The sequence below is a fragment of the Mus musculus genome, chromosome 19, assembly GCF_000001635.26.
Source record: "Mus musculus strain C57BL/6J chromosome 19, GRCm38.p6 C57BL/6J".
NCBI lineage: Eukaryota > Metazoa > Chordata > Mammalia > Rodentia > Muridae > Mus > Mus musculus.
In genome coordinates, this window is record NC_000085.6 from 57,122,801 (window position 1) to 57,147,290 (window position 24,490).

The following is a 24,490-nucleotide window of genomic DNA, read 5'->3' on the forward strand; positions in this document are numbered from 1 at the left end:
TGAAGGGCACGGGGACATTTATAATGTGAAAATGAACCATTTGTTATCACCTTGCTAGCTGCTGGCCACTAATGAAGACTAACAGAGAAAACCCCATGGAACCATGGGAGACTCGGCTCATGGGATAGCTAACGTTAGGCTGCTTCAGAGGTTTTCATTTCAAAGCATCATCACAACTGTTAACCACATTTGAAAATGTTACTTATTCTGTGTATGTGCCTACATGTGTTTATGTGCTCCATGTCCACGGAGGGGCCCGAGACCTGTGTGCTGGTCCTTTGGGACTGGAGCGACAAGCAGTTGTCAGTGATGTGCCCACGTGAGTGCTGGGAACAGAACCTGGGTCCTTGGGAAGAGCAGCTAATTCTCTTTTGTTGTTGTTGTTGTTGGGGTTGGTTTGTTTTGTTTTGTTTTGTTTTTTGAGACAGGGCTTCTCTGTGTAGCCCCGGCTGTGCTGTCCTGTTTTACAGATCAGGATAACCTTGACTGCGTAGAAACCTGCCTGTCCCTGCCTCAAGAGTGCTGAGATCAAAGACGTGCACAGCCAGTCAGTGCTGCACTGCCCAGCCGTTACTGGTGCATTTTAAACCATCACAGATTTGCCGGCCTCATTCCATCACTCCGGCTAGTTAAAGCTATTGGGCTTTACAGAATCGGTTCCTTCCTTTTTAAGCACAAGAAATGGAAACAATCTATCAACAAATTAACAACAGAAACACTCCTGGAGGCCCAGGATGCCAGGCACTGTCTCAGACAGCTCACCCACCCGGATCTGATTTATGCCTATCAGAAGTATTTCCTAGCACCCCTCATTTAACTCCTAAGGGTTGATCAAGTGCAGCCAACGGGATCAACTGCTGCAGTGTGTGGTCACACATCACCTTCCTCTTCCTCTTACCTCACCAGTGAGTGACAGACACCAAGTCCCCAGAGTCTATTTTCTGCTTCTACTTCTGAGATTCACACAGCCTTACCCTGGTTACAGAGTTTATGGGCAATTTGCAAGCCTGTTCCAAAGTCTGCCTTTAGCGGGAGAGATCCCTGTGTCAGTTCATTCCCTCTGAGCTTGAAGAGCTACAGCCCTAACCCGTCTCCCCCTGGCTAAGCTGGCAGCCTATACAACCAGGCCCATCTGCTGGAACTGGCACAATGGCCTTCACGAGGCAGGAAGCCACTAGGTCCAGGAAGCCAGCACAATCGGGTGTAAAACAGAGTGGGAGGGGCCTGCTAGTGCAGGAGAGGAGAGGAAGCCAGTCTGTGTGTGTGTGTGTGTGTGTGTGTGTGTGTGTGTGCGTGCGCGCGTGTATGTGCGTGTACCAAATGCTTCTACCACTCCTGGAGTCAGGAAGCCTTCCTAATGAGCTTCACATGGTGCAATTTTCACAAATTTACACACTTATGCAAAGAGGTGAAGTGTACAAATACACAAGGCCAAGGTGGAGCTGAAGCTCTGAAGCATGGGAGGGGGCTGCTGCAGTCAGGATGCCCAGCAGAGGAAACAGGCTGGGAGTGGCCAGGCATGGATGTCCAGCCATCCTCGACCATGTGGATTCATGGGGATAGGTACTCTTTCCAAAAGAGGAGGGGTCCTGTTGAACCTCACAGTTCAGCTCACCCGAACAGTGTTAGTCCTAATGATGTTTGTATGTATCTAAGTTTTAAAGTTTTACTTTTATGTGTATGGGTGTTTTTGTCTGCATAGATGTCTGTGTACCACATACATGCAATGCCTGCCTGCGGAGACCAGAAAAGAGCCTCCCCTCTCGTGGGGACTGGAGTTACAGACACTATGCAGGTATATTAATCAAATCAGGGTCTTCTGGAAGAGCAGCTAGTGCTCATAACTGCAGAGCCATCTCTCCAGTCTCCCCTCCCTCCCCATTTTGAGAGTCTTCTATGTAGCCCTGGCTCCTAGAACCCTTTACGTACACCAGGCTGGCCTTGGACTCAGAGAGCTGCCTGCTTCTCTGTCCAAAGTACTGGGATTCAAAGAGTTTGTCAACATGCAGGCATAGAAAATATTTTTAAGTAACAGTTCTTAAGTTTAAAACCTGATTGATTCAGATAAGAAAATAATACATTGTTTCCACAACAATAAAAAATAAAATCATATGTTTAAAATCAAGGAAAGGTAAGGAAAATTTCCAATTGACTTAACTCTCTGAAGTTAAAAAAATCACCCTCAAAAACAAAACATCTTTTCAACTCAAGATAAATACAAATTCTTTTCAAACTGTCATTTCCGGATAAGGAAGCGCCTCCATTTGTTCTGACAGGAAATGGGGTGAGTTTTCCATAAATATCAGTCTTTACTGCTGTGAACAGTCTCTGGTTCCTCTGGCAACACACTTCCACCAGAGTAAATGCCAGAGAGAAATAGAGTCACGTGAGATAGGGTGAGGGCAGGAATAAAAAGGTAAGGGTGAGGGCGGGGGTAAAGGTGGGGGTGGGGTGGGGGCAGGGGTGAGGGTGGAGGCAGGAGGTGGAGATGGGGGGTGAGGGTGAGGATGGGGTTAGGGGTGGCCGCAGGAGATGGGGAGTTGGGGGTGGAGGGATGGGGTAGGGCATATCTTCCTGAAGCCATTTCTTCATACTCCAAGTGGGTCAATTCCCACTGTTAAGAATGGGAGAGGTGAGGTTATTCTTTGCAAACAGAGTGTTACAGCTAATACATCACAGGGTTAAATTTAAACTAAATTTGGGTTGAATTTAAACTCAAGGTCACTTTCATCCAAGACTTTACATTGATAGACTCACCCTCTAGGATCAAGGGCCCAGTTGCAAGTTGTGGCAACCAGTGGCCCCAGGAAGTGACGGAGGTTTTACTTCTACAGTGACAAAGAACCCAGTGTGGATGACAGAAAGTTCAAGCCTGTCTGGGCTACAAGCAAAGATGGTGATGAAGATGACAACGATGATGAGGATGAAGAAGAAGAAGAAGACGACGAGGAGGAGGAGGAGGAAGAGGATGAGAAGGAAAAGAAGGAGAAGAAGGAGAAAAAAGAGGAGAAGAAAGAGGAGGAGGAGGAGAAGAAGATGATGATATTATGATGGTAAAGACTATAAGCATGATAATTAACCACCTCCTTCTTTCCTGCCTCTCTGCTCTCAGGCCTCTCAGGATGGCAGAGAGGAGAGAGGTAGAACACAGGCAGCTATGACAGCTTCATATCATGCTAGGGTGTGTGTGTGTGCATGTGTGTTTATGTATGTGTACATGTATGTATATGCATGTGTGGTATGTATATACGTCTATGTGTGTGTTTCTTTTTTTGTCCTTAAAAATTCCAGTCCTGTGGGGGAAAGGGTATGGGGGACTTTTGGGATAGCATTGGAAATGTAATTGAGGAAAAGATGTAATAAAAAAAAATTCCAGTCCTTTATAGACATAGGATAAGAGGATCCCAGCTGTCACCCTCGTCTCTGCAAAGGGAGCAGGTGTGTTTGTTTGCACATGCATATGTATGCATTCAAGTTGAGATGCAAATTAGGTATTGTAATTCACATTATTAAAGTACACACATCAGCATTTTGTAATATATCAGCAAAATTGTGCAACTGACACCATTGTCTAATTCTGGGATGTATTTATTCTTCCTGATCCAAAACGCCCATTATCACTCACCCCATCTCCTCCTCCCAGTCCCTGGAAACCATTAATTTACTTTCACCTCCTAATCTATATACACTTGCCTAACCTATATAGTTTATGCAATCAGAAGCATATGACCCATGATCTTTTGTGACTTGCTTCTTTTCTTTTTTTTTTCAGTGTTTTCAAGTGTTATCCATGATGTAACATGAACCGGTATTTCATCCTTTTACACAGCCAAGTAATATTCCATTATGTGGATATACCACCATTTGCTTAACTTGTCTACAATGGAACCATTTCAAGCCAGACGTGGTAGTATAATGTCCTCCTATAGTCTCACCTATTCCTGTAGCTGAGTTCAGCAGTTTAAATCCATCTTGTGCAACATAGCAAGACCCCACCCCCCACCCCATCTCCAAAACAGAACAAAAATTGGAAGCCACTTCTCCAGCTCTAGTGACCCATCGATAGTCTGGAGTGAGGAACCATGACAAGTATCTCTAGTTCCATCTTGCCTCACAAGACCTTCTAGAATATCTGTGGCTCTGGGAAGAATCCCGGGCCAGAGCTCTGTGAGGAGGCTGAGCCTTTGAGCTGGAGACAAATTATTTCTCTTCAGTGTTCTCTGAGGGCCGTGCTGGGTGTTCTGGTAGCCTACTGCTGATTAACGAAGTCAAGATACCCTGAAGTCTGACTCTGCAGAAAAGCAGCCGACTAGAGACAAGGTCTTCAGTGGCCTTTTATGCTGACAAAAACAAGAAAGCAATGAACGAGCAAACGTCTGTCTCCAGCACAGGTGTGGCAGGACTAACGGGATGCCTTCTCTGTCAGGAGCCTTAAACTCAGCTCCCTCAGCCAGCTACATCTCACGGCCAGTTATCTGACTGTGGATGGCTGTGAGAGAATGTGTGAGGGCTCCCACGTGTCCCCCTTCTGAGAGTCGAGAGACCTGTTTTCTAATTTCAGTCTGCTGCTAATTAGCTCCAGATCCCGCAGCACTTGGTGGCTTCTTCTCTAACGGAGGTCAGTGGTGAAGGCCTGGACCACTTTACAAGGCCTGCAGTGTGAATTGAACAGTTCTGAGTGCACTTGCAAATGTTAAGAAATGTTCCATAAAGTCAGGACACTGCGGTAGCTCACTGTTCCCTGGGGCACAGAACAGCTTACCAACTCAACAGAGGGACTTGATCCTTTTCCCTTCCCCAATTCTCAAAAATATTTAAACCCAGAAAAAACCCAAATTGGTGTGAAGACAAGATGGCAGAACGGAGTAGGCAGGGATGTCTTTTGCCCCAGTGAAGGCTGTCACTCCGGCTCTGCCCGGGATGACACACACACAGACCCAGGAAGGAAGGGTGTTTTTTTGCAAATCATGTCTTTGAAGATGACAACCAGACCTGTTGAGTAAATGCTATAGAATAACTTATGTTTCTCTCTGAAGCTGACAGGCTAGTCCAAAACAAGACCAAACCTGTCTAAAATCTCTGCGCCTCAAAGGATGGGACAGTGCCTTCACTTTCTAATGTGACTGAGTGTGCATCTGTCCCCTGAGTCCCATGCTTTGTGAAAAAGCAGGTTTTTAATCAGTTAAAAGGCCAGACAGAACAACACTACTGGTTTTTAATCCCTTGGAGAATCCCGAGAAAGGATTTGACTGAAGCCCGTTGTGATCCTATTTCCCACAAGCCAGGAGTTGAGCAGGAGGGGTTTGGAAGCAAGCACAAGTCCCATCCAAGTTAACCGGCAAGACAGGACAGGGTCTAGAGGTTTACATGGGTGGCGGAGGGGTGGGGCTCTAATGGAGTCTCAAAAGGGCTGGGTCCTTCGGTAGCACACAGTCCCCAGTGGTACCCCAAGAAAACAGGCATCACCGCACATTCTGGAAAGACCAGATTCAGCCTGCAGGTGTTGGCTGGTGGGAGGAGAACCAGGAAAGCCTGCATGACCTAAGCAAGAACAGCGAGATTGCTTCCCACCCCTGTGGTGAGAACCAGGACACAGCTCCTGTCTGGCTCCTTCTAGAAAGGACAGAAGAATGTCCGCACGCCATCCCCAGGAGGTAGCAGCCTGCAGGTGCCTCCTTAGGGAAGGCACTTAGGCAGAGGGGACAATGGCTGGGGCCACTTGTTTTAAGTGAGAGAGTGAGCCATGCCCCAGAGGCTCCCTGTGGTGGTGGGGTGGCAGGGGTGGTGTTAGAGAACAGGAGAGATGAGGGAGCCCCGAACTGAGGGAGGACACGCGGGACAGGCCCCTTCCCTCTGCTCTTCAGACTTCATTTACAGTTCACCCGCTGATCTCACAAAATGATTGACAGCTGCCCCTTCTTCACACAGATGGCTTTCAGCATCTGGGGAAAGGGTCTTGGGGGCATCCACCAAAGAAATGGGAGATTTGTAGGAAAGGAAGTCCCAAGCCCACTAGCACCAATGACTGACCTGAGTCACCTTGCAGCTCCCAGAGTCGGGGTGGGGAGAGGGGGAGGGGTGGGAAGAAGAAACAGGAGGGGCTGATTCTAAAGATAGTTCAAAGTAGGCACTAGAGGTAGGAGGTGATCAACAAACCCTAATATTCCACTCTAATTTGCTCCTGGCCTCTTAAATTAAGAAGCAAGCCAGCCTCAGTAACAATCTTCAGAATTTGGACTTATAGGTCAATTAGTAAATACTTGAAGAAAACAGTTACATTGTATTCGTGTGTGTGTGTGTGTGTGTGTGTGTGTGTGTGTGTGTGTGCTGGGAGGGCATGCGTGTGTGAGGGCCCCAGTATGCACACAACGTGCAAGTCTCTCCCTTTACTCTGTAGATCCCATGGGTCTCAGGCCATCGGACTTAGCCTCAGACCCCTTTACCAGATGAGCCATCTCACAGGCCCGGCAAACATCTTTAAAGACACACCATTTACAACAAGATGGTCCCCAAAGACAATGTCACTGTTGTAAAGACAACAGGAAGTAAGTGGCAATAAAGAGAAGCGTGTCATGGGTGTCTGCACCACGCGCCTGGGCAGGACAGGCCAGTCAGAACGAGCCTCGGGCTCTGACCCCTGAGATGCAGAGAACAGCCGTGGAAAGCTCCCATGCTGGGCAGGGCACTGGGAGGCCAGCACCCTAGCCTTGGGTTTACGCACATACTTTGAATGATTCCATTAATGAAAGGAGAGATGGGCTAAGAATGTGGAGAGACGTGTCCGAGGTCACCCAGTGGGTGCGTTCCAGAGCCAAGAGTCCATCTCTAGGTTCCCTGTCACCTTTCTCTAAACTACTTGGTCTCTGCTTATCCCATCAGGCTGAAGAAATGTGTGAGCACTACAACTCTGGAGGTGGGGTGGGGTAGGGATATGGTATGCTCAGTTGATACGATGCTTGTCTGGCACGCACAACCCCAGCCCTACATACAGCAGGCATCCTGGTCCACCCCTGCAAACCCACCATTCGGGAGATGGAAGTGGGAACATTAACGATTCAAGGTCATCCTCAGTCACACAGCAAGTTCAAGGTTAGCCTGAGATACCTGTGTCCTGTCTCAGGACAATGCTAAAGAACTCAAAAGAGAACCGGCAGAAGCTAGCGCAGGATGTTGTTCTGAAAGCTACACGCATACTTTGTGTCTGTGAGAGAAAGACGCAGCCCCAAGGAAGCCGAGGTTCTCCAGGAAATGTTAGACAAACAACAAGAGACTCAGCTATACCTGGACAGGCTGTTTGGGACCCTTCTCTGTTGAAAGCCCCCTTGGGTATATATATGGTAGCACCTTTAGGAGAATTATATACAGTGGCTTCAGCTCTGCTCCAATATTTACAATCTTTCCACATTAGGCAGTCGCTGCGGTTTCTAGAATCGGATGAACAAAAGCTACTTCCACAGCAAGTCTTTGCAGCTGGAAACACTAATATATTTGGAAATGGTATTCAGAGATGTAATTAAGGCAAGGGTCTTGAAGAGACGATTTGAGTGATGGGCATGGCCTTATATAGAATGATAAGTGCCCTTTTAGGAGAAGGGTGGAAAGGTAGCTGGCAGAGGAGGTGGTTCACCTGGAGTGATGCATGCCGGGAAGCTGGAGATCACCAAGAAAAAATTCCCCCAGTGTTTGAGAGAACAATGGCCCTGATGATACACTGTTATAAATGTCTAGACTCTAAAAATGAGAGAATAAACTGTTTTAAGCCATCACTGTTGCAACCCATGCAGAAAATAAAACCACTGATATACTGATACAATGAATTTAAGACAAAAAGACAGGGTTTGGAGTATTGATGGCAAAGCTACACCGAGAATGGTTCCCCAAGCTTGGGGGAGGTGGGGCATGGAGACTGGTCCTGCTTTCTCCTGGTGACCAAGCCCAGCTGAGTCACTAGCAGTCACATGTCTTGTGCTAGCCCCTGCAGAACATTTTTCTGGGTCACACACCCATCTGAGGAGGACAGAGTCTGATGGGCGGACCTCTCATCTAAGCTGAAAGTGCAAACCACTCCCGGGCTGACTGATGTCGGAGGCTCTGTATGGAATGTCTCCAAGCCCTCAGCTCTTCAGACCTTCCCTGCCACCTGAGGTCAATGTGGGACCAGGTCCTTGAAGCCTCTGTGACTCCAGCCTGAGAGAGAAAACACAAGGGGCCAGCATGTCTCCAAAATGGCATGTTCTAGATTGCAACTATATTTTATAGATTCCTTCCTGTAGCTGTTGAAGTGAATGTAAACACGCATGCAAAAACAGACAGGCTTTTTCCCTCCCAATGTTTTTGGGGAACACATTTCCATGTGTTGACTAAAAAAATTAAAAAAAGGTTGATTTGAACACAGGACCTTAAAAACTTGGGTACCAAGTTCCACATCTTCCTGCCTCTTTTCCTTACTATACCCTCACACCCTTCTTGGTTTTTAAATTTTAGATTCAAGGCAAAATTCATGTAGTCTAAAGTGCAGCACCTTAGAACCAACAAGCTGGAGGCACCCAGCGAACTACCAAGGCCACATAACTACCTCTCCTATCTCATTGCTGGGAAGCCTTTGCATTTGTGTCATGGAAACTCTCCCAGAAACAGTCACTACTGTTTTCTCCCCAGCCCTTAGCAAACAGCAGCCTGCTTTCTGTTTCTAATCACTAGGCCTTTGGTGATGGGCTCCATGTCTGGGTGGTCTGACCACCACACTTCCTGCCTGCCATCTTTCACTTATGGTGCATCTGTGGTGTAGCAGGTTATCACTGCTTCCCGACATCTACTGGGGCATGACTGAGCCGCTTCCTCCTCCCTCTGCCGTCAGTGGTGGGTGGGGTGTGTGTGTGCACAGGTGTTTGAAGACTCCCATTTATTCTTTCCACAGAACACTGACTCCATCCTGTGATTCCACAGCTATAGAGCCTACGTCCTCCTCAGTTCTCTCCACAAAACTCAGACTTCTGAGTGTGACCCTGGAGGAGTCCTCCTCCACTTCTCCTGCTCGGTACCCCACAACGTGCTTCTTTCCTTGTGTGTCCTGTGTCCTCGCCACGTGGTCCTCTTTATCAGAGCGTTCTCCCTCAGACTGTTGGGTGACCGTACTTGACAAGAGTCTCATCCTCATCTCCTCAGGACAGTTAGTGGTGGTGACCCCTTGATGTTTGGTGGGAAGAACTTGTAGTGGGATTCGGGGAGATTACTCTTAACCTTTGTTGTGATATCCCCCCAGAGTGGCCAGAAACACCATAGGGACTCCCACGATAGACAGCCCATGTCTCTAAAACATACTCTACTGGCTGTATGGAATCAGCACCCGAGGGACCCACATGATGGCTTGGTAGATCAGCAGGCTGAAGCTGCCAGGTTCCCTGGCTCTGCACATTCTCTCTGCCCTACGGACAGGAAGGTGTGTGTGTGTGTGTGTGTGTGTGTGTGTGTGTGTGAACTGTGACTTTCCCCTCCAGCTTGATGAGCCCCCAAAGCTCTGTGAGAAACAGGGTTTTCTCTGAACTTTGATCCCAGAATTCCTCGCTGCAGCCTCTCTCATCAAAGAGGTGTTAGCTAGGCCCAGAGGCAGGTGCTGGCAGAGGCAGGTACAAAGCTCCGGCTGGAAGCAGTCACACCTGAATTTGACAGGCTTCCTTCAGCTCGGTCACAGGGTTCTCTGAGTCACAGCGGATGTGGCTTTCTAAGGGCAGAGAAGTCAAAACCTTCACCTCGCACCCTCCCTTCCTTTCTCAGACTCTGAGCTTCTGAGGTCTCCACAGATAGCACACATGTGCAAACACAGATGTACACACAGGGTCTGACATCATATTCTTACTCTTAAAAAAAAATGCCTGCTTAACTCCCAGGGAGGGAGGTCTGTTCTTTTCTCTATCATTCCAAGTTCCCCTTGGCCTTTGGAAGAAAGGTAAGTACAACACACGAGTCCTCTCAGACAGTCACCCATGGCTACTCTCCTTCCTCCTCAGGAGGAGACACACAGGATGAGGGCTCACAGGCAAACAGTGGTGGTCTGCACTTACCTCCAGGACTTTTCCTGTGATAAACTGGTGACAGGCTTCACACTTCACCCCAAAGAGCCCCTGGTAGTCTTTCTCACAGTATGGGGAGCCATCCCTGAAAGACAAAGCTACATTCAGGCCTTGGGAAGACACCAAAGCCACTTTGCTGAAGCCCTTCCCACAGAACAAGAGTAGAATCCATCTTTACACAGACCCAGCGACCTGACCATACAAAACCACAGGCCAGAGAGCAAGTGGTTGTTCTCCAAGCCAGACAGAGAAAAAAAACCCAACAAACCACCAAATGGTTACTGTGCCCACTTCCTTGGTTGTCACAGAATTAAGGAGCACGGGCCCCAATATTCTTCTCCTGGCAGCCCAGATGAGCCAGTCTGAGAGGCCCAGAGTATCTTACCTCCCTTCACACACCATCTTCTCAGAATCAAAGGCCCACCAGAGCCTCCCACCACCTCAAATGTCACCTCCTCAGCTCAGGTCCCTCTGGCTCTGAGGGTTTAGGACATGGCTCAGCTCAGCAGCCGCATTCGTCTCACAGTGTGGCAAAGCTGCCATTTCCTGAGTGTTACTACTCGGAACAATTGGAAAGCAAGTCTGAGGGTCCACTCTGCCTATTACTGGCAGACCTCAGTGCCACTTAAAAGCCAGACAAACACTCACGTTGTCCTTTAAGCTGCTCATCACAGTCACCTGTAGAGCTCTTTAGTCCCTCACAGGGGCGTTTCAGTTTGACCCCAGACCCACTTAGAAGCAAACCCTAGTTTTGGGGCAGTGGGAGCTGAGCTTCCTTTTCAATCATTTCATGGATCTGTGAAATTAAATTCATCCACTATGTTTCAGTGAGTGATTTAATACCATCTGGGTAGGTTTTGTGTTTCCTGTTTTGGTTTTTGACCTTTGAGGCAGGGTCCTATGTAGCCAAGCTGGCCTCCAACTCTTGAAGAGCCCAAGGCCACCAGAACAGGCAATTTCTACACCCACTTTCATACAGAATTAGCACACAGGCTGCCATGCAAGCCAGGCAAGCACTCTACCAACTGAATGACATCTCCAGTCCTCTTGGAGACCCAACGCAGGCCTTGTGCACTCTGGGGTCTAAGCTCTCTCATCAAGCCACTTCCTCATCCCTAGTTGGGGAAAATTTCAAAAGCCATGAAAAGATATAGAGCAGCAGATTCCTCCTCATGACCAGAGCACATTTAAAAAAAACAAAAACAAAAGAAAAGCCCACCCAGCCTTCACAGATTTGTATAATACTGGTTAATCCTCTACCAGCGCTCTCTGACTGCAACATGAACCTTCACCCTGACAGGCTATTTGGTGGCTCTGGTCTTGCCAGGCTTGGTACCTAGATAACATGTGTTTTGCGGGGATGTCTAAAGCCCCAGAGAAGAAAACTACGTTAGCATCACATAAAAAAACCAGAAATAGCAAAGGAGACATGGCGAGGTGCTTAACTGATTACACAGTCGGGTATACTGCTTTGTTAATTATTAGATTGGGGCACCGTTAATAGGCCATTAAGTTTACAGCAGCCACGGCATGGCAAAAGTGGAACAATGAAGCTATTTCAATAAATGTTATGGCAAATTGTTCATACTGATGCAAGACGGAATGAATGTGCTCTGGCATGCTCGAGGGAGGGGGGCGACCCTGGAAAGCAGAGCGGGTACCCCAGCCTTTCTGCAGAGCCGGTACCCCAGCCCTTCTGACCCAGACTTACTTGCTGATGTACTCGCCGGTGAGGACCTTCCCACAGGACTTGCACTTGAAGCAGCCCAAATGCCACTGCTTGTCCAGAGCTAGCAGCGCCTGTCCGTTCTTAATGTCCCTTCCACAGCCGGCGCAGTCTGGAAGAGAGCAGCAGCCCACGGTTACTGCCATTTCCCTGGAAAAACCTGAGGAGGAGCGGTCCCCGGGACCCACGGTGCGGCTCTTGACTAAGGTCTCATTTCCCTATATAAGATCTTCTCCACTAAATCCCTCAGGACCTGTCCTCACGTGGCCAGGCAGCTGCTCAGACCTCAGTGGATCTCAGCAGATGATGAATGTCCTTCATCTCCTAGCTGGCTCCTCAGGAGTTAGGCACCCTTTGGGGTCCAGTTGGCCTAGAGACTATTTAATTATGGCATCTTGGCTAGGACGTTAAGCAAGCACTCGCAGGCTTTTATTTAATTGAGGACACATGTGAAGCCGATAAGCACACGTACTGGGAGCCCCTCCCCCCTCATCTCTGTGGGTGGTTTTAGGAGCACTGTCCGTCATTCTCAAATCTGTAATGAAATTCTACTTCCTTATCTACCCAAGCCAGCCTTTCCACTATTGGTTAAATGACTTAATTCCTTAGCTTTCATCTGTCCTTGACAGATTCCTGGAAGGCACGAGTGTTAGTTACTTCTCTCGGTGCTGTGACAAGAAGCCCAGGAAATGGCAGCTCACAAGAGCAAGGCTTAATCCTGAGTCTTGCGCGCGCTCAACAGGCCAGGAAGAACGACGCTGCTACAGGATCCTTCTGCACACGTTTATTCAGTCCTGTTTCTTCTTTCTCCATATATCTCCCCTGTTTATATCTCCCTTGTTTATATATCTCCCTTGTTTATATCTCCCCTGTTTATATCTCCCTTGTTTTTATATCTCCCTTGTTTTTATATCTCCCCCACTAATAGTAATCCTCTCTCGAATAATAATCCTCCCTCTAACCCGGGCCTCTCACTCTTATATACTCTCAGTTCCCATCCACGCACAGCAGGCCACGCCCCCTCGCCAGGCACGCAGCTTCAGCTAATCAGTGCAGCAGGGGCAAATCTCCACCAAATTGGATTCACCTGAATCCTGGTACACCTGCGCAGCACTCAAGATGTTTGTGTCTTATATGAGGAAGTCAGGTGCAAGTCATATGACTTAGCTGCAGTCCCTGGCGCCTTTGGGACTGCCGCCACACCCGCTCCCCACACCTGAGGGTGTGGTAACTGGTCACACTGCATGGCAGTCAGGGGGCAGAGAGAGATGGAGGCTCAGCTCACTGACTTCTTATGTTACTTAGGGACCCAGGCGACGAACTAGGGAGGGTCTTCACACCTTTGTCAACCCAATCTAGAGAGTCCCTCATAGTCATGCCCAGAGTTGTGTCTTCCTGTGGGTTCTAGATCCTGTCAAGCTGTCAATCAATGCTGACCATCACAATGTAGCAGACTATGGACGCCGGAGTTAGCTGGCCTGGTCCTGCACCACGATTTTGCCTGTCAAAGTAGCCCTTGAGTAATACTTGCTGTTTCTAAAGGTGCTGAGATCATGTGGATTATAGCACACGCCATGGGGTCAGGGAAGCAGAATACATGTGTGTTAACGCAGAGACACATAAAAGCGGGGAGTTCACTGAAATTAACATCAACCCTACAACCATTCAAAATCCCTGTGTCTGAGGAAACAAGAGCAAACGCCACCAGCCGGCAGTGGCCACTGCGCCCTAACAAACAAGGCTAACAGAAAAGAGCAGCATCCAGGCAAGGCCACTCAGCGGCCATGTTTAGACTAAGACAGACACAGTGTCCCACGTACAAAGTGACAGGACAGCCCCCTCTTCTGGCCACATTTGTAACTGTCTCTTTGGAAAGGGCACTTCTAGACCAGCTTCTCTTCTCGTACCAGACCTGAGTCACCAACCTGTCCCGCTGGAGTGACCCAGCACAAACCTCAACCTTGAACACACTCTGAAAATCCATCCAGAGATGGCTGTGGCTCCTCTCTGCCTCAGCATCTTAACATAGCCTGTTTCTTTTGTTCTTGGGCATCTTGGTCAGCAGCTGTTAACTTGGCTTTAGACCCAACAACTCATGCCCAAAATTTTACTGTAGAAATACATTTGCAACAACCCCCCCCCCCCACCGTGTGTGTGTGCGTTCTAACTAAATGTACTTTAAAAAGAACACTGGTGTTCTCCTCCCAGAATAGAATGTTTCTGGAGAAACCCAGAAGAAACCCTTAAGAAACCGGCCCCCTGTGGAGGAGGGCTTTATCTGTCTCTTCACATGATCCAGTTGTTTGATTTTTTTTTAAAACCACTAGAATGTGAAAAATCAAAAATATGTATCCAAAGAGTTAAAAATATAAGTTCTGAGTAGTAGGGTGAGAATGTCCTTATTTAGAGATTTTTGTTTTACTTCTGTGCATGTGAGTACCTAGCTGAGTTTATGTGTACCATGTATGTACAGGTACATGTGGGGCCCATGGTATCCCCTGGACCTGGAGTTCCTCATACAGGTACTGAGAACCAAACCTGAGTCCTTTGCAAGATCCTTATGTGGTTCTAATCCTGAGCCATCTCGCTAGCCACTGGATAAGAATTTGTATGGGCCATTCTAAGCTGTGAGAAAAGACAGTCCTAAAGTTAATAATAGATGTTTTCTCAAATGCCCGATATGTCATCATAAATATTTAAATCTTACGTGTGGCAATGTTCTATGGAAAGCCACAGCACGCCCTTTAAATCACAGTCTTCAAATGGAAAGGCCACAGTACGGAGGGAGGGTAAGGCTAATGGGCAGTTTTAAAAAGCAGTCGGGGCTGTGGAGATGTCTTGATCAGCATGCCTGCCATGCTAGCATTGGGTCAGAACAACCCTTACAAAAGGCCAGTGTGGGAAGTGTCCATCTATAACCCTGGCTAGGGGGACAGGGAAAGAGACAGACAGACAGACAGATCCCAGGGACTTGCTGGCCAGCCAGTCCATCCAATTGGTAAGCTCCTGGCTCTGCTAGAGATCTGGTCTCAAAACTGTATTTGAGAGCTATAGAGGAAGACACCCAACATTGACCTCTGTGTACACACACACACACATATACAAACTCACACACGTGCACACATATATGTACATCCACACCTACCGCACTCTATAGCGGTCCATCTTAAAAAGGAATATACTCTAAGTTCTAAGTTCACAGGAAAATCGAGAGTGCAGAGATTTCCCACTTCCCACATGCTCAGCCTCCGCCACTCTTGATATCGACCACCGGAGCCTTGCTGACACCCACAGCTGATTAGTGTTTGGAAGGTTTAAAGTGGCGTCAGGGATTATAGTATCACGCTGAATAGCAGGAGAACTTCAGCACTCTGAGTTGAACACACTGAGTTCTACCTACTCAGCCCTCCTTCCCCCAAACCCTGGAAAACTCTGATTTTTTTTTTCCTCTTAAGTCCTTTCCTCAAAAAAAAAAAAAAAAAAAAAAAAAAAAAAAAAAAAAAAAAAAAAAGGAACTTTAATTCAAGTTGAACTGAAAATTTCCATTGTTTCTAATAATTACCACTAGGTGGCAGCAATGGTTTGAAGAAAGACAAATAAGGATTTTTGTTTTGTTTGTTTTGTTTTGTTTTGTTTTGTTTTTCTTTTTGGTTGTTGTTGCAAAATAAATTTCAAAGATGGAGATGGCTGGACTTAGGGAGGCTGTCAGAGTTGCCTGTGGTTCACTGCAGGAAGCCCATCATGTGTGAGCTACTGACAATAATGCCACCTGCTATGATGCATCCCAAGGTTGTGCACAACACAAGACCTGGTAGAGGTGAGCTACCCAATGGCCTCTCTCCTTCCTTGGTTAGGGAGCAGAGCTAAGACTAAACCCTGGGCTTCTTCATCTCAGCTCGAGCTTGCTCTCTCCTGGCCCCTGATGCCCACGCGTCACAGAGCCGGGAAAGAAGTTACTACACAGCCTGGGGGTGGGGGATGGGGAGGGAACATTTTGATCCCCTGCCGGGGGCTGTGCAGACATGTAGCCGGCCATGTAGCCTTCAGTTCTTTGAGTCTGGGGACTCTCTCACAGGTGATGTCTAAAACACTGGGACCCAGCATGCCCTGCCCAGTGTGCCTCCCCTAAAACATAGCAGGTGACCCAGGTGCCTGAGCCCAGCCAGTGAGCAAGAATGAGTGGGAAGCTCAAGAGGCCTTCAGTCTCTTAGGTAAGATACTATCACCCCACACCAGCTGGCTTGAGTATTCTGGTACACTCTACAGCAAAAACCCCTGTTCTCTGGACAAAGCCATAGCCTGACATCAGGCAGTGGAGCTGGACAAGGGGCAGTGAGAGAGAGGTTCCTACTGGTCGCTCCCTTCCCTCTGCTCAGGCCAACGAGGCTCTTCCATGAAGGACAGCATCTCCTACTTGCCAGCTTCGTGTCTTCTCAGTGGTTGAGAAAATTGTTTCCACATCTCTGAAGCAGCTGCTGGTAAATATAGAAAGTTGGTGCGTGGTAGCTGGGATGATTCTCCAAGTCAGAAATAGGGGACTATGGAGTGGCACCGGGGATGTAAGGTCTGCTGGTAACTCGCCAAAGGAAAAACAATGACCAGGCAGAACACAACCCCGAGGCCCAGCCCTGGACAGGTGAGCCTCAGGGCCTCTCTCCTGACACCACGAGTGGGGACACTAAGTGGGGATCTGGCTGTTCACAGACAAGTTAAATTGAGGCCCAAGCCCACACCTGGCTCCGTTTTTATACCATTTTCTTCAAAGGCAGTAACAGCCTTTAACAGTGGGAACCCTGCCTGCTTGCCTTCAATCTTTTTGGCAAAGGACCCCAAACACCTGCACTTCAGAAGGATTTAAGTTGATGAAGGAGACATATGGCTCTCGGGAAGGATGTGTGGGTCTGCTGAGATGTTTCTCTGGAAAAGGAGGATGAGTGCATGAAGCCATAATGGGAGAAGCACGGGCAACCAAGTTACTACCCATCCCCATGGTTCCGGCATCCCCATGGTTCCGGCATCCCCACCGTCCCAGCATCCCCACCGTCCCAGCATCCCCACGGTCCCAGCATCCCCATGGTTCCGGCATCCCCACGGTTCCAGACCTGCTACTTTATAGACACCTAGAGTATTTTTCATACACCAAATAGTATTTTTCATAAACAAAATTATCAAGTAAATTTATGGCCAGATAGAAGTTGCTATTATTGGAAAATTAAGATTTAGGAGACCCTACCAAGTATACTATTAATAGACTGTTTATAGAAGTACATCATCCTTGGCAGGAACTCAAGGTAAGGGGTTTCAGGGGCGGGGGGGAATACAAAATTTAAGTTCCAAGGCTTGGCTAACATGAGGTTTTAAGTTTTTAATAGAGTGAACTGTTCAACAGAGCTCAGACTTGCCAGCCTTCTCTCTCTCTCTCTCTCTCTCTCTGTGTGTGTGTGTGTGTGTGTGTGTGAGTGTGTGTGTGTGTGTGTGAGTGTGTGTCGGGGGAGGGGGGAGACGGAGACAGACAGACAGACAGGATATTATGTTAGGGTCAGGTGCTTTTGGATTACGATCTTTAACACTTAGCCAGAGAACAGCCACTGGGGGTGCTAAGTGACTGCCCGCTGTGTATGGGATAGCCAGCTCCCATTAGTTATGGTGCCTCCTAAGCCCTAGTGTCAAGTCACCTGCTCTCATCATTGTAACCACTAAGCACTAAGGCTTCTAAACGGGCCTTCAGAGGTTCTGAGCAGGTAGGTTTTTGGTTAACTTGACATCAGCTAGGGAGCGTCTGCTGAGAAAATGCCTCCCTCGGGTGGGCTTGTGGGCAAGCCTGTGGGACATTTCTCTGGTTAGTGATGGATGTGGAAGGGCCTGGCCTACTGTGGGCAGTGCCATCCTTGCATGGGTGGGCCTAGGGTGTATAAGAGAACAGACTGGGCAAGCCATGGAGAGCCAGCCACTAGGCAGTACCCGGCCATGGTCTCTGCTTCAGTTCCAGCCTCCAGGCTCCTGTTCTCGCTTCCCTGAACATGGCGTCTAGTCTGGAAGGTGCAGCAAACCTTCTCGCCTCAGATGGCTTTTATCTGAGTGTTTATCACAGCAGTACAACAAACTAACATAGGTCCTTACTTGGAGACCCACAGATTAAAATGATCCAGATTTTCCTTGTGTGTGTGTGTGTGTGTGTGTGTGTGTGTCTGTCTGTCTGTCTGTGTGTCTGTGTGTGTGTCTGTCTGTGTGTCTGTGTCTGTGTGTGTGTGTGTGTGTGTGTCTCTGTGAGTGTGAAAGCTGGTCCAGAGTTTCAACATCCTTAAGGTATTTGAAAATACTTCCTTGACCAAAAAAGTCTCTACCATCATTTGTCAAGTGGGCATTGCTGGATTATTCTTGGAAGCTGACCTTCATTTTCATCCAGGCTACAGGATACTGCCAGGTCCTAAATTAGACACCTGTGAGCTAACAATTAAGGGCTGGTCCCAGTCCATGTTGCTTATTTAAACCGGTGAGTCCACAGTTTCCTTTTAGAATGTCTTAGCAAATGCCATGGGTACAGGGTCAACATAAGCAAAGGAAGAGTCAGGCATGGTGGTGCTGCCTGTAATCCACAGCTGGAGAGGTACAAGCTGGAAGATTTACCTGGGAATCCCAGAGTTCCAGGACAGCCTGGGCCACAGAGCAAGGCCCAGTCTCAGACACATACAAAATGGAACAAATAAAGACAGGGCACTACACGAAACGCAAAGCTACACATTTGTTAGGCTAAGCACTGTACAGGGTTATTTCTACAGCCTCTTTCTCTCTCTCTCCCTTTCCCTCTCCCTCTCCCTCTCCACCCACCTCTGTGTGTGTGTGTGTGTGTGTGTGTGTGTGTGTGTGTGTGTGTGTGTATGCAGGTGCCCACAGAGGTCAGAGGGTGTCAGATCCCCTGGAGCTGGAATTATAAATGGTTGTGTGCTGCCCAGTACGGGTGCTGGAAGCTGAACTTGGGTCTTCTTGCTTAAGTAGTTTTAAACTTATAGACATCGCTGCCATAAGACAGAAAAGCACCATGATATCAGAAGATTCATAACTGGATAAGGGAAACATATTGTCCATGTAGGTTCTGTGTACCCCCTCTCTATAAAAAAAAGGGGTCTCAGTGCTATTAATCATTTAATCCCAGAAGCTAAAAATGACCCAGGATGATTTTGAAAAGCTTATATGCTGCCCAAGTATGTAACCTTGAACAAGATCTTCCGTAATTGGCCCCTGCTGAGGTCAGCTGTTCCCTCTGCTCTCTCTTGATCGCCATGTTGTAAACAGCACAAGCCCGAGCAGCCTCTGACTGGCTATTTTAAGTGGAGCTTCTTGTTGTCTTTGGAAAACAATACAGCGCAGCAAACCCACTTCTGTGACCCATGACAGCAGCACTCTGTCAGCTTTCTCAGGGCAGCCGAGGGCAGCCCTGGCAGCCGCCACCAGCTAAGTCCTCAAAGATGGAACTGGCAGAGGCATGCCAGCCCATCTTTCTTCCCATGACAGATGCTTACAGAGTTGTACTTTCTTTGGTTGGAGTTCTCATAAATGGGTACCAAGTGTGCCTGTCAAGCTTCCAAGTCAAATCCCTTAAGCCAGGGTTCACAGCCTGCCACAAGGAACACGCCGCCGATTCTCAAGGTGACTCTCCCCTTTAACTGCTCTTGGGTGTGGTTCTTAGTAGTCACAAGACCCAGAGTCCTTCCCTCTCCATTCGTTTAGGAATCCATTGGGGGATGCCTTAGTAGCTAAGGACCCAAGTACTAGGGAGGCACACAGAAGTAGATGCCCCAAGTTCAGTGGTCAGAAAAGTCCCCTTGTTACATCCTACCCAGTAAGAGATTCTACCTCAAAAGCCAAGGTGCATTATCCTGAGGGGTAACACCAAAGGCTGATTTATGGCTCTACATGTATGCACACACACACACACACACACACACACGACCGTTCTCACACCCATGAACAGGCACCCTCCAACATGCATGCACATGTCTTCATACACGTGTACATGCACCCCCACACATGCTTGTCCTCACACACATGAACATGCACCCCCCCCCCCCCGTACATGTCCTCACAGACATGAATATGTACTCCCCTCACACACATACACAGATTTTCTCAAGCAGGAATCCTATGGCTAATACTGTACAGCATGATGCTTATAACTAAAGAAATCTAAGCAAGAGCTACAAAAATTATTTTGTTCAAGCTACCAACAAGGGTTTCTGCTCTGGGTGGAAAAAAAAAACAGAAGGACCAAAAACTCAGAGAGGGAGTAATCGAGAGATGGACAAAGGCCACTCCAAGGGAACTCCACTACTTGCTATCACCTGAGAATATTCAACGATGCCTGGGTCATGCAGGACTTATTAAGAATACCAGGGGAAGGGGCTGGTGAGATGGCTCAGCAGGTAAGAGCACCTGACTGCTCTTCCGAAGGTCCTGAGTTCAAATCCCAGCAACCACGTGGTGGCTCACAACCATCCCTAACGAGATCTGACTCCCTCTTCTGGTGTGTCTGAAGACAGCTACAGTGTACTTACATATAATAATAAATAAATCTTTAAAAAAAAAAAGAATACCAGGGGAAGGTAATTTCCTGGAGAAACTTTAAAGTTGGCAGCCAGGTCTTTGTAGACTTGGAATAGTCCATATACCAAGATGTAAAAGAAAAAATTTCAAATATTTGTACGTACACGTTTAGAATAACTAAAACCAGAAATGACAAACAGTCAATTAACAGACAAATGGACGTTCAGAACATGATTGAGCTCCATCATGGAATACTATCTAACCGTGAAAAGAAATGAAATACAGATAAATGCTACAGCCTGGATGAATCTGGCAAGCACGGCATCAAATGAAGAAGCCAGAAACCAAAGACCGAGATCGGAGTTAGAGGAGTCATCCAGGCCACGCAGATCCACGAAGAGAGCAGCAGATCAGGGGCTGACAGGCTAGAGAGCGAGCAAGATGAGAAACAGCTACTTATGGAAACAAAGTTTTCTTTTAGGGAGTTGAGAATATTCCGAGAGGCAGTCGTGCAGCTTACAGATGTATCAAAGCCACCAAAATGTTTACTTCAGAATGGTAAGTTTTATTCTGCATGAACTTCCTCCAGTGGAATCATCATCAGACTCAGAAGGTCTACCTGATTCCATTGCAGACTTCAACCTGGTAAAAGGCCATAACCGGCTGTGGCCGGGCAGATACCTGGGCTTTTGCCAAGAAGGAAATCACACTTGATTTCCACACCAGCTTCTCAGAGGCAGGCTTCCTTGGCAAGAACCAGCTCTCTCCCTCTCCTCCAAAGAGAATGTGAAGGGTAACTGACAGTCCTCTTACCATTCATGGCTGGAGTCAGAACAAGGGCAAGACAGGGTTTGTGTGTGTGTGTGTGTGTGTGTGTGTGTGTGTGTGTGTGTGTGTGTAGCCATGGCTGTCCTGGAACTACGTAGGCCAGGCTGGCCTCGAACTCAGAGACCTGCCTGCCTTTACCTCCCAAGTGTTGTTATTAAAGACCACCATGTCAGAGCTCTGAAAGCACTTTTAAACTAATCCCTCCAGCATGCCCATTCCCCACAAAGCGATCTCTCGATGTCTGTCTCAATTATCCCTTTCTCTCTCCCTCTCTCAGCCAATGGAAGGACAGGAGGATTGCTGGAGCTTGTTCACCACCAGCATGCCTCCAAGTTCAGGCACAGACCCTGTATAATATAGTCAGTATTAACTGTCAACCTGACAAAAGTTAGAATCATAAGAAATAGGATCTCTAGGTATGTCTGGGAGGAGCCTGTCCACTGTGGGCGGCCCTAACCCTAGGCAAGGGATCCTGGCCTATATAAAAAAGGAGAAAGGGAATAAAACCCTACCAAGTATTCTTTGTTCTGTTTCTGATTATGAGTATGGTATGACTGCTCCTTCAAGCTCCTGCCCCTATGATTCCCCTGCTATGATGGACTGTAACCTGGAATTGTGGGCCTTTCTCCCTTAAGTTACTTTTGTTAGGATGTTTTATTGCAGCAAAAAGAAAAGAAACTAAGATACCTGGTTTCAAGGGTAAAGATAGAAAGTGATAAAGACGACTCCCGATATCATCCTCTGGCTTCCATTCACACTCCTGTACACACACACACACATACACACACACACATACACACACATAGACATGCATATACCATATACATACAGATGCACATACATCACACACAAATACACACACATACATATATATACACACACACACACACATACACACACACACACACACACACACACACACACACACACACACACACATACATGCATATACACACCACACAAACACATCCATTCATCCACATATGTTTAAAAGATAGAAATAAATAAGGTGAAGACTGGAATTAGTTTTTATAGAGGAAAGGCTATATAAGTTCAATTTCTAGATTATCTGTTGAGAATTTACTGCAGTAGACCTTGCCTAAGCAGGCATGACAAGGGTTTTTTCTCAATGTTACCTTGGGAGAAGCAGGTATACATGGCAAGAGTTAAAACACAACCCACTGTGTCCTTAAACTCCCATGGTTTTACATCCCAGCAATGTGCTATGTTGATATGTAGTAAAGACTTTAAGTGGAACCTAGGCCAGGACCTAGAGCTTAGTAGGTGCTCAGTGAAATGGTTGATTGGCTAAATGATGTCTTCCCATATCTCTCTTCACCACGCCCATTATTCATTCCAATCACCTTTTGTCATAGGCATGACCTGTAACCACAATAGCCACTGTGTCCCTGGCCCTGGTTTCTAACTTAGTATAGTTGACTTTGAATTTCAACATCACCATTACCACCTTGACCTTTCTAGAACAGTGTTTTCATCCAGTCAATGTCTTGGGTGAAAGTAACCCTTAGAAACACAAGGGTGCCTCTCAAGACCTCCCTGGACTGGGACCCATCCCAAGTTTCCTTTGTAGGACACTGACCTACAAAGGCTTTTCTCTGTTCAGGTGCCCTGCTCTGCTTTCTGATGCACACTGTCTTCCCAGGCAGTGTGTCACTGAATCTTCCAGACCCTTGGAGGCGCTGTTTTCCAATTTGCTGATGAAGGACTGGAGTCTGAGACATCAAACGGTATACATGATGCTATGTGGCAAGGAGGAGGCAGGACCAGGTTTCAAACCCAGGCACAAGGAAGATACTCACATTATTGGATGCTGGAGTGTGCACATGCATGTGCGTGTGCATGTGTGTGTGTGTGCTTATGTGTGCCTGTGTCTGTGCATGTGTATGAGTGTGTGCACATGCATATGTATGTGTGTGGTATGTGTGGTGTGTGCAAGTGTGTGTATGAATGCATTCATGTGTGTTACATATGTGTGGTATATGTACATGTATATGTGTATGTGGTATGTACATGTATGTGCATGAGTGCATGCATGTATATGTGGTGTGTACACATGCATATGTATATGTGTGCATAAATGGGTGTGTGGTATGTATGGTCCATTCATGTGTGCATACATGTGTATGTGTGGTGTGTATGCACATGTGTGGATTCATGTGACCATGCACACAAGTGGAGGCCAGACTCTGCTTTATACCCTTGAGACAGGGTCTCTCACTGAACCGAGCCTTGGCTGACAGCCAGTAAACCCCAGCCACTCTGTCTTTGCTGCTCTTTCTCCTGGCACTAGGGTTACAGGCACATGTGTGTGGCCACTCCCAGCTTTTTACATGGGCTCTGGGGATCTGAACTCAGGTCTTCATGTCTGTGTGCATTGTGATCACTAGGCCACCTCTCTGCTGGTTATTTGTTGCTAGTCAGTATCATGTGACTGGGCAAGGCACCTGTCATAAACAGCTGATGAGAAAAGGCAACTTTACAAAATGGGGACAAAATTCAGAAATTGTCACCTACACATTGACTTGTCATGAGGATGTTAAATTATAACCAACCAGGAGTGGATACACTTCTTTATTAAATTTTGCAGTAAAGTCCCTATTTTCAGTCCTTCTAGTGAAAGGACAGTGGGGGATGGGCAGGTAGTGGCTGCTAGTGGGCAGCAGAGCCAGGGGCTGCCCAGGTAAGAATTCCTTGGGTGCTGCAGCAGACAATTGCCTCCCAACCTCCACATGTTCTCAGAGATAAAGATAAGTACCTTGCAACTGGGAAAAATTGTTGCACCAATGAGAAAAGTAAAATAACGGAGAGTGTCTCCCTCCCCTGGAAGGCAAGCACACAACTTTATGGGAACCCAGTTCAGTGAGCTCTGTCTAATCGGAGCATGGCCTGATACCTGTGAGAGTTCCAATTCAAGCAGAATACAGATGTTACATCTGTATTCAGAGAGGCCTGAGTAGAGGCGAGAAACAGAAAGGCAGGATGGATACATTTGTGTGGGCGTTTCTTATGCTCACCCACCAAGCCCACGCATAGCTAGACTCCAGTCAGACAGCCTCTGAGGCAGAAAGGCTGAGTGTAGACAGCAGTCACTCCCACCTGAATGCCTGAGATAGACAGGAGCTGCAGAGGAAATGTTCCTCTGAACCTGCCCCCTAGACACTGGGTTGTCATACAACACCCCCTTCCCCCGCCGCAAGGCTCTTCGACCCATGGGAATCCAGTCTCTTATCTGCTAGTAGGTGCTGGAGGATGGAGTGGTGGGAAGCTTAGCAGACAGGACTTAATCTTCTGTCCATCAGACTTT

General features: G+C 47.5%; 1 protein-coding gene across 33 annotated transcripts in view; it reads right to left on the minus strand.

Moving 5' to 3' along the window:
* Ablim1 (actin-binding LIM protein 1) overlaps positions 1-24,490 on the minus strand; it is a 282,612-nt gene that overhangs the window by 90,068 nt on the left and 168,054 nt on the right. For 32 of the 33 annotated variants that reach the window (NM_001362445.1, NM_001362446.1, NM_001290813.2 and 29 more), the window contains exons 5-6: positions 11,782-11,908; positions 10,062-10,155 (exon numbers count right to left, since the gene is read on the minus strand). In NM_001362445.1, the coding sequence (NP_001349374.1) occupies positions 10,062-10,155; positions 11,782-11,908 (221 nt within the window). Of the gene's footprint in view, positions 1-10,061; positions 10,156-11,781; positions 11,909-12,049; positions 12,210-24,490 lie in introns of those variants that run through there. The other variant, XM_017318183.1, reaches the window with a different exon arrangement.